Here is a 12,465-nt window from a genome sequence, read left to right as displayed (position 1 = left end):
CAAATTGAGTGTTGCTCCCTAGGGTCCCTGGCGGCCTCCAGATGGTCCAGGAGGCCAGTTCAGCTGTGACCACACTTGATAGACAGACAACGGATGGTGGGCCCAAGGCCCAGAGCTGTGTGGAGCCAGCCCCAGCCTGGCAGTGCCTGCAGCGGCTTGGGTCACCAGCTAATGGCCCAGGCCTGGTCTTGGCCGGGTGTGACCACACAGCCCTCAGCAGTAGCAGGCTCCGGGGGAAGAGTTTGCCCACTTTCTTCCCAAGCCTGCAACAGGGGAGGTTTGGAGCCTTCCTCACAGGCCACCTCCAGCTACTGGGATCCTGGTGCCTGCCCTGTCCCAGAAGTGTGGCCACAAGTCCCCTGACTCCCCATCACACTCTAGCCCTCAAGTCCAGATGTCTCCAGTAACCCTCCCACACACTCAGCCCCCTGCCAGAGGTCCTCAGCCCAGGCTCTCTGGGCAGTTGAACTAATGCTAGGTAGGGGGAATGACTCCCTGGCCACTCCGTGCATACAAGTGCTCCTTAAGCATGAGCCCATGGGACCCAGGGCCCCTGGCATCGTGCTGATCCTTAACCACCTGGGTGCGCACTGTTCATGTGACACCCACACTCAGAGGGTCCCGGGGTGGGCGGGGGACACCAGAAACAGGCAGGCCGGGTCCAGGCCTGGCCACGCGGGGCCGCACCAGGCACTGCCCAGAGGAGCGGGGGCACGCGCGGACCCCCAGCCCATGGGCCCAGCAACCAAGGGCGGCCAACGCCAAAACTCTCTCCCTCCTCCTCTTCCTCAATCTCGCTCTCGCTCTCACCCTCTCTCGCTCTTCTTTTTTTTTTTTTTTTGCAAAAGGAGGGGAGAGGGGGTAAAAAAAATGCTGCACTGTGCGGCGAGGCCGGTGAGTGAGCGGCGTGCGGCCAATCAGCGCCCGCCGTTCCGAAAGTTGCCTTTTATGGCTCGAGCGGCCACTGCCGCGCCCTATAAAACCCGGCAGCGCGACGCGCAGCCACCGCCGAGACCGCGTCCACCCCGCGAGCACAGACGCCTCGCCCTTGCCACTCCGCCGCCGGTCCACACCCGCCACCCAGGTAAGCCCGGCCGCGCCGTGCGCTGATCGCCCGGCCCGGGCTCCAGCCTCCTCCGGGCAGGCGGCGCCCGGGCACGGCCATCCCGGACCGTGGCCAAGTCGCCGGTGCAGAGCGCCCGGGCCGCGGCGCTGGGTGCAGGGAGACCCCCGGGCCGCGGCGCTGGGTGCAGAGAGACCCCCGGGCCGCGGCGCTGGGCCTGCGGGGAGCCCGCCCGAACGGCAGCGCGTTCTCTCTTCGCTCCGGGGGCCGGGGCAGGGCTCAGGAGGTGCGCTCTGGGGCTGCTGCAGTCAGCACCGGGGCGGCCGGTGGGTCTTTGTCCGAGCCGGCCGCCTCCTTGACTGGGTAGTGGGTGGGTGGGCGCGCGCTGCGGGGTCGGCCGGGCCCCGTTGGGGGCTGGGGTTGAGCGCTACTGCGCGTGCGCTGAGCCCAGGGCTCCTCGGCCCGGCTGGGGCGAGGGCGGGGCCGGCCGGCCGGAAGGGGTGGGGTCGCCGCGGCGCAGGGCGCATGCGCGCACTTCCTGACCGCGCCGCCGGCCGTCGGAGGGTGTGGCTGCAGCGCGCGCCCGCCCGTCTGCTTGGCGGGCGCTGTTTGAACTGGGCGGGGGCGGGGCCGGCGCCCGGTGACGAGGGGGCGGGGGCCTGGCTTCCTGCCGCGCGTTGCTGGGCCGCCTCCGACCAGTGTTTTCCTTTTATGGTAATAACACGGCCGGCCGGGCTTCCTTTGTCCCCAATCTGGGCGCGCGCCGGCGCCCCCTGGCGGCCTGAGGCCGCGGCGCGCCGGAAGTGGGCAGGGCGGTGGCGGCCCCGCCCGCGACTGGGCTCATGGCTCCGCTCTGCCCATAGCTCGCCATGGATGACGATATTGCTGCGCTCGTCGTTGACAACGGCTCCGGCATGTGCAAGGCCGGCTTCGCGGGCGACGATGCTCCCCGGGCCGTCTTCCCTTCCATCGTGGGGCGCCCGCGGCACCAGGTAGGGTGGCCAGTCTCCTGTGGAACTTGGTGGGTGGGGCCTCCCTCGGGGGCGGGCGGGACAGGGGGCCCCTCCTCCACATGGGGGGCCTTACGGTTTTCTGGGTGAGGGTGGCGGTGGCCCAGTCCGTGCTGAGGGCGCCTTGCTCTTCCCTCCGTAGGGCGTGATGGTGGGCATGGGCCAGAAGGACTCCTACGTGGGCGACGAGGCCCAGAGCAAGAGAGGTATCCTGACCCTGAAGTACCCCATCGAGCACGGCATTGTTACTAACTGGGACGACATGGAAAAGATCTGGCACCACACATTCTACAACGAGCTGCGTGTGGCTCCCGAGGAGCATCCTGTTCTGCTGACTGAGGCCCCCCTGAACCCCAAAGCCAACCGTGAGAAGATGACCCAGGTCAGTGGCCAGCCCCCTTCCCTGAGTGGCCGTCTCCATCCTTTCTTGCTTTCTGTGCCACGCCCTTTCTCACTTGAACTCTCTTCTGCCATTTTCCATAGGACTTTCTTCTCTGAGCTGAGTCTCCTTTGGAATTCTGCAGGTTCTATTTGCTTTTTCCCAGATGAGGTCTTTTTTCTTGTGTTTGCGTTTCTGACTAGGTGTTTAAAACATAAAGTGTTGTGGGTGTAGGTACTAACACTGGCTCGTGTGACAAGCCAATGAGGCTGGCGTAAAGCAGCCTTGGAGTGTGTATTCAGTAGGTGCACAGTAGGTCTGAACAGAATCCCCATCCCGAGACCCCAGCACACTTGGCTGTGTTCTTTGCACTCTCTGCATGTTCCCAGTCTGGCCTGGCTGCCCCTGGAGGCTTCCTGAGCATGACGTGGCTCATCTTTCCCTGCAGATTATGTTTGAGACCTTCAACACCCCAGCCATGTACGTGGCCATCCAGGCTGTGCTGTCCCTGTACGCCTCTGGCCGTACCACTGGCATTGTGATGGACTCCGGTGACGGGGTCACCCACACTGTGCCCATCTACGAGGGGTACGCACTCCCCCATGCCATCCTGCGTCTGGACCTGGCTGGCCGGGACCTGACAGACTACCTCATGAAGATCCTCACGGAGCGTGGCTACAGCTTCACCACCACGGCCGAGCGGGAAATCGTGCGTGACATCAAGGAGAAGCTGTGCTACGTCGCCCTGGACTTCGAGCAGGAGATGGCCACAGCAGCCTCCAGCTCCTCCCTGGAGAAGAGCTATGAGCTGCCCGACGGTCAGGTGATCACCATCGGAAACGAGCGGTTCCGCTGCCCCGAGGCGCTCTTCCAGCCCTCCTTCCTGGGTGAGTTGAGAGTGCCACCTGGTCCCTGCCCTACACAAGGACCACCCTTGGGGCCACACTGTGGAAGTTAAGTGTGGCGTCCATTTCCCCTCAGGCATGGAATCCTGTGGTATCCACGAAACCACCTTCAACTCCATCATGAAGTGTGACGTGGACATCCGTAAGGACCTGTACGCCAACACAGTGCTGTCCGGGGGCACCACCATGTACCCTGGCATTGCCGACAGAATGCAGAAGGAGATCACCGCCCTGGCTCCCAGCACGATGAAGATCAAGGTGAGTGTCTACCTAGCCTGAGGTGGCCTTGGCCTCATCACGTGGGCTGTTGGGGTAGACGGGAAGCTGTGACATCCAGGATCTTCAACAATCATCCGTTTCCTTCCACAGATCATTGCTCCCCCTGAGCGCAAGTATTCTGTGTGGATCGGCGGCTCCATCCTGGCCTCGCTGTCCACCTTCCAGCAGATGTGGATCAGTAAGCAGGAGTATGACGAGTCTGGCCCCTCCATCGTCCACCGCAAATGCTTCTAGGCGGACTGTTACTTAGTTGCGATATACCCTTTCTTGACAAAAACCTAACTTGCGCAAAAAACAAGATCAAATTGGCATGGCTTTATTTGTTTTTTTTTTGTTCTGTTTTTTTTTTTTTTTTTCCATTTTTTGGCTTGACTCAGGATTTAAAAACTGGAACGGTGAAGGTGACAGCAGTTGGATCAAGCATCCCCAAAGTTCTACAATGTGGCCGAGGACTTTGATTGTACATTGTTCTTTTTTTTAATAGTCATTCCAAATATCGTGAGATGCATTGTTACAGGAAGTCCCTTGCCCTCCCAAAAGCCACCCCAGTTCTCTGTAAGGAGAATGAATGGCCCAGTCCTCCCAAGTCCACACAGGGGAGGTGACAGCATTGCTTTTGTGTAAATTATGTAATGCAAAATTTTTTTAATCTTCGCCTTAATACTTTTTTATTTTGTTTTATTTTGGATGATCAGCCGTTGTGGCCCCCCTTTTGTCCCCCAACTTGAGATGTATGAAGGCTTTTGGTCTCCCTGGGAGTGGGTGGAGGTGTGGAGGCAGCCAGGGCTTACCTGTACACTGACTTGAGACCAGTTCAATAAAAGTGCACACCTTAAAAACAAGGCAAAGCGTGACTTTGTGGGTTTGCTTGGGGTGTTGGCGGGAGAGGGTGCAGCCCAGGAAAGGTGGGGCTGTGGGGGGTGAGCTGAGGTGCCTTGAGCAGTCTTAGAGGGGTGGGAGGAGTTAGGGACCCTAGCTGCTTCTGTTGGTCTGGCCCCCAGGTATCCCTATTTGTCTGGGTTCTGAGGGTCCACGTGCTTCCAGAGGACGGGGAGCTGGTCTGCAGCCCACCTATTCCCAGGTATCCTGGTGGGCTAAGCTGCATGCCTCTCACTGGCATTGTGTAGGTACCTCTCTACTACTAATCCTGAGTAGAGGCTTTAGAGAAAGGTCACTTTGAGCAGGGTCATCCTCCTGAAATGGGGTGGGTAATTGGGTGTTTCTTACCTTTATTCCTGAGACTGAGCCTGTTCCAGGGTCCTAGCAGCTGGGGAGGGGCTACAACCCTTGCCTGCCAGGTCACCTTGGCTGAAGTCTGAATTCAGCCTTGTGACTTGGTGGGTATCTGTTTTGTGGCTTCTCAGGGCCCAGTCTCAAATGCAGGCCCTGGCCTGGTAATCAATCCCAAGGTGCAGTGGGGAAGCAGCTTGGCTGCAGGTGAGGTTCTGACTTGAAACCAAGCGTCCCTTCCCTCTGCTAGAAGAGAACTAAGGAAGGGAGTGGAGTGAGGCTCCCATGGGGGATGCCTCTTCCTTAAAACACTACCTGATGCGTAGGGGTTGTTCCAGAAACCACCCTGTCACTGTGGGAACTCTGGACTGCCTGTCCCCTGTGCACAGCAGCTGCTGGCGGAGAGGAGGTGGTCCCCTTCCCCTTGTGCTGTCTTAGAGGTCCCCAGAAGGCTTTGTCAAGGAAAGGCCTTCTGGGAACAGTTGCAGCTCTTTTGTTCTGATCCTGGGGCTGCAGAGAAGTTTCCACCTTGGGCCACTTGTTCCACAGAAGTTTAGTGAGTGCCCACTGTATGTGGTGGGCCTGAGGCTACCAAGATGACCTGGACAAAGACCCTGCCCGGGTGGATTTGCCAGTCTGGAAACAAGTGTCCTATTCATTTGCTCATTCATTCATCCACCCATTCAACCACTTGGTGCCAGGTACTGGGGGTACAGTGGAGAACAAGCTAGATGGGTTCCCTGCCTTTGTGAGGCACCCAGTTTAATGGGAAAGACATAAATAGGCAAATGAGTGTGCACTTAGCAGTTGAGATAAGAAAGAGCAGGTAATACGGGATCATAGATGAACATCAGGTGATTATTATGTCAGTTGTGGTGGTTTCACAGGTGTAGACAATACATCAAAACTCATTGAATTGTGCTTCAGGAAGGCTGGAAAAACCAAGAAATACAGAACTTTTTTTTTTGTGGGGTCTCGTTCTATCAGGCTGGAGTGCAGTGGCACAATCAGTTCGCTGCAGCCTTGAACTGGCCTCCCAAAGTGCTAGGATTATAGGCAGGAGCCACTGTGCCCAGCCCAGATTTTTATTTTACATTTTATTGGCACCAACACTCATGCCTTGGCTCCGTGCTGCTGCCGTGGGTCCAGCTGATGCTTCCACTGCTGCTTCTGGGTCTTCAGTTTCTCAGAGTTTTTTGGGGGCCACAGATCCAGGGGCTTGTGCTGCTTGCCCTTGTAGAATTTCCTGAGCTTTCTGTGTCTGGTTAATGATGGTGAGAACACGGGCTATTTGCTGATAACTTGGCTGTGGGAGAGCTTGGACACCGTGTTTCCTGTCACTTGTGTGACATGCATCTGGGACAGCTCCATCTTCAGGTCATCGAGCTGTTTCAGCAGCACCTTGCCACAAAAGTCCCCAGCCTTAACTTTGTCTATGGCTGCACAAGCTGCAGCCACCACCTGCTCTAAATGTCTTTAAAGAGGAAGAGGGCCAGCCAGAAATACAGATTTTTGTGTGTGTATATTTGTGTGTGTGTGTGTATATATATATATGTATATATATTTTTTTCTTTTGAGACAGAGCCTCACTCTGTTCCCCGGGCTAGAGTGCTGTGGCATTAGCCTAGCTCACAGCAACCTCAAACTCCTGGGCTCAAGGAATCCTTCTGCCTCAGCCTCCCGAGTAGCTGAGATTACAGGCATGCACCACCATGCCCAACTAATTTTTTCTATATATTTTTAGTTGTCCAGCTAATTTTTTTCTATTTTTAGTAGAGATGGGGTCTCACTATTGCTCAGGCTGGTTTCAAACTCCTGACCTCAAATGATCCACCTGCCTCAGCCTCCCAGAGTGCTAGGATTACAGGCATGAGCCACTGTGCCCAGCCCAGAAACACAGATTTTTAAAAAGCAATCATTTTGCCTTTTAGGGACCAAAAAAAGTAATAAAGGATCATAGAACTGGGCAGACTCAGGATGGAGAGAGGGGAGCTGTCACTCCTGTAGGTTTCTCCAGAAATCCTCCTGGCGGAAGGATGTTTCAGCTGGTCTCAGAGGCCAGAGGACAGTCACCCGGGCAGGTGATATGGCATGTGTGTCTCAGACAGAGGCAAGGCGCCTGGAGAAGAGACACAACTCCCTCAGGGACAGAATGAGACATTAAATCGTTGTCAGACGTTTTATCTATGTGGCCTTGGGAAGTTGCATCACTATCTATGTTCTCATATGAGAAATGGGCACATCAGTAACTGGAGGGGCCCGGCGAGGTGGCTCACACCTGTAATCCTAGCACTCTGGGAGGCCAAGGCAGGCAGATAGTTTGAGCTCAGCCTGAGCAAGAGTAAGGCCCCGTCTCTACTAAAAAAAAAAATACGAAGAAATTAGCTGGACAACTGAAAATATATAGAAAAAATTAGCCAGGCATGGTGGCGCATGCCTGTAGTCCCAGCTACTCGGGAGGCTGCGGCAGGAGGATTGCTTGAGCCCAGGAGTCTGAGGCAACAGAGTCAGACTCTGTCTCAAAAAAAAAACCAAACAAACAAAAAAATTGAACCATAGTAACAACTGGAGGAGTGACTGTGAGCAGGTGTTCCATCAATCTGTTCCTCAAAAGGCTCCGGAAGTGCAGTCCAGGCACACATTTTGCTTTGAGAATCCTTTGGCCCCGCCCCTTCCCTCTGGGGCCAGGCTGACCACCTGATGCCTGGCTTGGAGCAAAAGCATGGCATCCCAGAACCCAGACCTAAGCCATTTAAAGAAAGAGAGAGAATGCCACATTGTTTTTGTTTGTTTGTTTATTTGTTTTAAGACAGAGTCTCAACTCTGTCACCTGGGCTAGAGTGCATTGGCGTCATCAGAACTTACTGCAACCTCAAACCCCTGGGCTCAAGCAATCCTCTTGCCTCAGCCTCCCAAGTAGCTGGGACTGCAGGTGTGCTACCACATCCGGCTACTTTTTCTATTTTTAGTAGAGACAGGGTCTCGCTCTTGCTAAGGCTGGTCTTGAACTCCTGACCTCAAGTGATCCTCACACCTTGGCCTCCAAGAGTCCTAGGATTATAGGTGTAAGCCACCGCGCCTGGCCCATATTGCCTTTTGTCTTCCTCTCAGCACCCATGTGACAGGCTTGGAAACTGAAGCTTAGAGAGCACAGGTGGCTGGCCCTAGGTTCCCTACTTTGGCAGTGAAAAAAACTGGAGTTTTACCAGGTTGTCTTTGAGCCTATTCCTGTGAAGCCAGATCAGTGTTCTCCCTGAACTGCCTCCCTGGACAGATCAACGGGCCAGACAAACCAACGTTCACACCCTTGATTCTCTTGGTTTACGGAAATGCAGAAGCTCCGCTCTGCGAGGGCTGAGGGACCCCGATCCCCACACCCTCTGCAGTAGGTAGGTTCAACTCCTCCTGGGCTTGCTCTGCTCCTGGGACAGGCGCGCCCCCCTTTTTCAGGTGGCTGGGTCCCCCTGAGGCAGCTCTGAAGGTCACCTTTCTAATGAGCTGAAACCTACCTTGTTGGACTGTCCTGCAAAGCCTCCTGTCTGCACTGGACTGCAACCCCAGCGCAAGCAGGGGCTCTGGAACTCTAGGCTGTCCCCTCCTCCTGACACCTCTTCATGGAGCCCAATCCAGAGCACTTTCGGTGTCAGAATTTGGACAAAGAACTTGGAGCCAGATGGGCTGGAGACATGGCCACCCAGCAGATCCTCCCTTGTCGAGGGCACAGGGAAAAGGGCATCCAACTGGCCTGAAATCACCCAAGGGAAATGGGGGCTGGAATTGTTCAGAGCCCCATGCCATGGATCAGTCCCTTCATTCATTCATTCATTCATTCCTCATTCAATGTGTATTTTGATCAGCCACACAGTGTTAGGTTCTAGGGGTGTTGCAGTAACATCAAGACATTTTCCCTGTCTTTGTGAAGCTTGCAGGCTTGCTGCCCAGTCCCATATGGGAGCCACTGGTGACCTGTGGCCATTTAAATTCATTTAAATTTAATAAATAAAATAATTTAAACAAATTAAGAAGTCAGTTTCTCAGTTGCACAAGCCACATTACAAGTGTCCAGTAGCCAGTGGCTGTGGATGATGGATATGGGACATTTCCATCATCCTGGGAGGACAGACATTAACCAAAAACTTATTCTGATGATGATTTAATTATCCATTGTGATAAATGCCATCTGGGAATATTCCGAGGGCCGGTGGCAGAGGATATGACTGAGGACTGTGAGCTGGTCTGGGGAAGGGTAGGCTTTCTTCAGAAGGGACGTTGGGAGGGTGAAGAGAAATTAACCAGAGTTGGGTGAGAGCCACCCGACAGAGACAATAGCATGTGTAAAGTCCCTGAGCAGGTGTGAGTGGGAGGCCCTTTGGGAGTGAGAAGGTCAGATATGCAGTTTTTAAAAAAATTAATAGGCTTTATTTTTTAGAGCAGCTTGGGGTTCATAGAAAAATAGAACAGAAAGCACAGAGAGTTCCCATTTCCTCCCTGTGCCCACACACCCACAGCCGCCTCCTCCATCAACATGGGCAACCAGAGTGCTACATTTGTTACAACTGATAAACCTACGCTGACACACTATCACCCACAGGCCACAGTTTGCTTTAGAGTTCACTCTTGGGGTTGTACCTTCCAAAGCTTTGCCACAAATCTATAAGGACATGTATCCACCATTATAACCCTACACACACACAGTAGTTTCACTGCCCTAAAAGTCCTCGTGCTCTGCCTCGTCATCCTTCCCTCGCCACTAAACCCTGACCACCACTGATCTCTTTATTGTCTCTGTAGTTTTGCCTTTTCCAGAATGTCTCATAGTTGGAATCATACAGTATGTGGCCTTTTCAAATCGGCCTCTTTCACTGAATAACACGATTGTCAGTTTCCTCCATGTCTCTTTGTGGCTTGAGGGCTTGTTTCTTTTCAGTGGAGGTAGCACAGTTTGTTTATCCACTCGCCTACTGAAGGAGATTTGGCTGCTTCCAGGCTTTGGCTATGAAAAATAAAGCTGCCATAAACATCTGTGTGCAGGTTGTCATGTGACCATAAGTTTTCAACTCTAGTAGAAATGCAGTTTTAAGAGGTCATTGTGGATTTGGTGGGAGGAACTCAGGGAAGAGCCTGGATCCTTCAAAAATGCTTCTGGGGTGAGGCTCTCTCTGAAGGTGGGGACCGGGGCTATGCAGATGGTGGCCTGTGTCTGGCACAGGAAGAGCCACCTATGGGGAGGTGTGGAGGTTCTCCCAGCAGGCCCCATCAAAGACCCTGTCCCCAGCTTCACCAGGCTCCACTTACCCCTCGCTGCTGCCTCCCAACACCTGGCCCCCCCCAACGGCTAGGGAGGCGGAATGGGAGAAGTTGCTCTGCTTCTCCTGAGTGGGTTCTGGAGTAGAGACAACGTGGGCTCAAATCCCACCTTCGCTACTCACTTGAACCTGCGTCCTCCTCTGCAATTTGGGGTGATAGGATATACCACACTGGGGTTTGGTGACACTTACAGTGCAATGCTACATGGGAAGTGTCAGTTACACGCAGAGGCTATGAATGGTGGCTGTTGTCATTTTTATTAGGAAAGAGCTGCTTTCTCCAGACCCCACTGTAGATGAATCAGAAGGAGCAGGGGAAGGAAGAACACCCTGCTATGGTCCAACTTGTTTCCAGCCTTTATCGCACGCTCTCAGGGAACTCACGTGGTCTAGTGGCCTAAGCATTCGGCCTTGGCCTCAGGGTCCTCTTCACCGCCAGGACCGGCCAGGATATGGGGGGGGGTCTCAGACCATGAGCTATTGGGGACATGGTGAGGAGTACAACCCTGAGAGGGTGAGCGCAGGGAGGCACTGGCACTGACTCCGCCCCCACGCGGGGTCCTCAAGCCCAATACTCAGTAGTTTCTATCTTGATTGTTTCCCAGAATTGGGGCCTCCCATGAAGTATGGGACCCCTTCCTCACTAGAACTAATAATTAGCAGTAGTGGTCACAGTTTCTGTTGATTGAATTGCTCCTCTGTGCTGGAAACTTAGATGCATTATTTCATTTAACCAAGAATTTATTTGGCAAACATGCATCAAGGGCCTGCTACTGCCAAGCACTGTTCTAGTGGGGGAGAGAAAATAAACAAGTCAGCCACATGAAAAACATACCTAAGGACAAACTGTAGGGGAAAAGAAGGAATGAGTCAGGGAGGCTGGGAAAGAGAATTCCAGGGAAGACCTGCCAGGAGGATGTGACATTTGATTTATGACTGAAACCATCAACCACCAGGAGCAAAGCATTGTCCCAGAGAAAGAGGCCGTGTAATGACCCAGTGTTTCACACTCACAGGCCCACAGGCCAGAGCACTGGTGCGGAAGGGTGGAGGGAGGAGGAAGGAGGAGGAAGGGGGAGAAGGGTTGCAGGAGAGTCCTGGGCCTCTGTGAAACTCCCCCAGCTGCCTGCCCCGGCCAGAACTGTGCTCCTATGGGAAACAACAGGAACTCCACTAAGGATCACTTTTGTTATGCTTGAAGTTGTACTTAACTGTCCACAAAACCATGAGCTCTTTGAGGGAAAGGACTGCCCTCCCCCTACTGCCATGATATACAGTTGGTGCTCATTAGAGGCTTCTTCTTACTCAGTAAGTGGCTCAACCCTAGCAGGTGGGAGGGAAATGAGGCCTGGGGGGGGGTTATGATATGAAACCTGATGTACAGGGGTGAATAGTGTCCTCCAAAGATTTGTGTCCACCTGGAACCTCAGAATGTGACCTTATTTGGAATAGGGTCTTTGCAGATGTGACCAGTTAAGGTCAGGTCATCCTGGGTTAAGGTGGGCCCTCAAGTCCAAGATGACTGGTGTCCTTATGACACACAGAGACACAGTGGGGAGACTGCCACATGAAGACAGAGGAAGAACTTGGAGTTTTGCTGCTGCAAGCCAAGGAAGTCCAGGGATTGCTGGCAACCACCAAAAGCTAGGAAAAAGCAAGGCAGGATTCTCCCCTTAGAGCCTTTGGAGGGAGCATGGCCCTGCCACCATCCTGATTTCAGACTGCTGGGCTCCACAACTGAGAGAGAATAAATTCCTGTTGTGTAAGCCACCCAGTCTGTGGCACTTCGTTAGGCCAGCCCTAGAAAACTAACACTTGCTCAGGGTCACCCAGAAGTCAGCACCCGTATGCAAACCCAGTTTTTCTGCTTCCAGAGCATGAGATTTCCCCATGAATTTCCACTAATAAAGTGTTTTTAAATGCAAATGCTTCTGGGTTAAGTGCACAGACATTCATTTACTCAGCAAATATTTATTCAGTGCCTACTACCCGCCAGGGGTAGTTCTAGGTTCTGGAAAATCCTGTTCCTGCTTACAGCGTATTAGGGGGAGGACCCCCCCCCCCAAAAAAAAGATACAGTAGGTCAGACGGTGCAAAGACCTGTAGAGACACAGAACACGGGATGAGGGGCAATTCAGATGCGTGTATATGTGGGTGGGGAGGAGGAGCTGCTATTTTATGCAAGGTGCTCAGGGATCCTCTGACAGGTGGCTTTTGAACGCGGCAGGCAGTGGGAACGGCAAATGTAAAGGCCTGGTGGCGGCGGGGACATACTAAGCCGGCAGGAGGCCGG

At 54.0% G+C, this 12,465-nt stretch overlaps 1 protein-coding gene across 1 annotated transcript; it reads left to right on the top strand.

Moving 5' to 3' along the window:
- Window positions 1–951: 951 nt before the first annotated feature.
- Window positions 952–4,478, top strand: ACTB (actin beta). The gene is made up of 6 exons (XM_045541255.1): window positions 952–1,084; window positions 1,927–2,055; window positions 2,216–2,455; window positions 2,901–3,339; window positions 3,434–3,615; window positions 3,727–4,478. Exons 2-6 carry the CDS (start codon window positions 1,933–1,935, stop codon window positions 3,868–3,870), a joined length of 1,128 nt encoding a protein of 375 aa, XP_045397211.1. The 5' UTR covers window positions 952–1,084; window positions 1,927–1,932; the 3' UTR covers window positions 3,871–4,478.
- The last annotated feature ends 7,987 nt before the right edge of the window (window positions 4,479–12,465 follow it).

The sequence above is a fragment of the Lemur catta genome, chromosome 2, assembly GCF_020740605.2.
Source record: "Lemur catta isolate mLemCat1 chromosome 2, mLemCat1.pri, whole genome shotgun sequence".
Classification (NCBI taxonomy): Eukaryota; Metazoa; Chordata; class Mammalia; order Primates; family Lemuridae; genus Lemur; species Lemur catta.
Note: the sequence above shows the minus strand (reverse complement) of the source record. Positions and strands in the feature narration are given on the sequence as shown.

Bases quoted from the DNA above. Each gene is read 5' to 3' on its own strand.
- ACTB (XM_045541255.1), top strand. From the start codon at position 1,933: ATGGATGACGATATTGCTGCGCTCGTCGTTGACAACGGCTCCGGCATG. The intron at 2,456-2,900 runs GTCAGTGGCCAG...CTTTCCCTGCAG, and splicing joins ACCGTGAGAAGATGACCCAG to ATTATGTTTGAGACCTTCAA. The intron at 3,616-3,726 runs GTGAGTGTCTAC...TTCCTTCCACAG, and splicing joins CCAGCACGATGAAGATCAAG to ATCATTGCTCCCCCTGAGCG.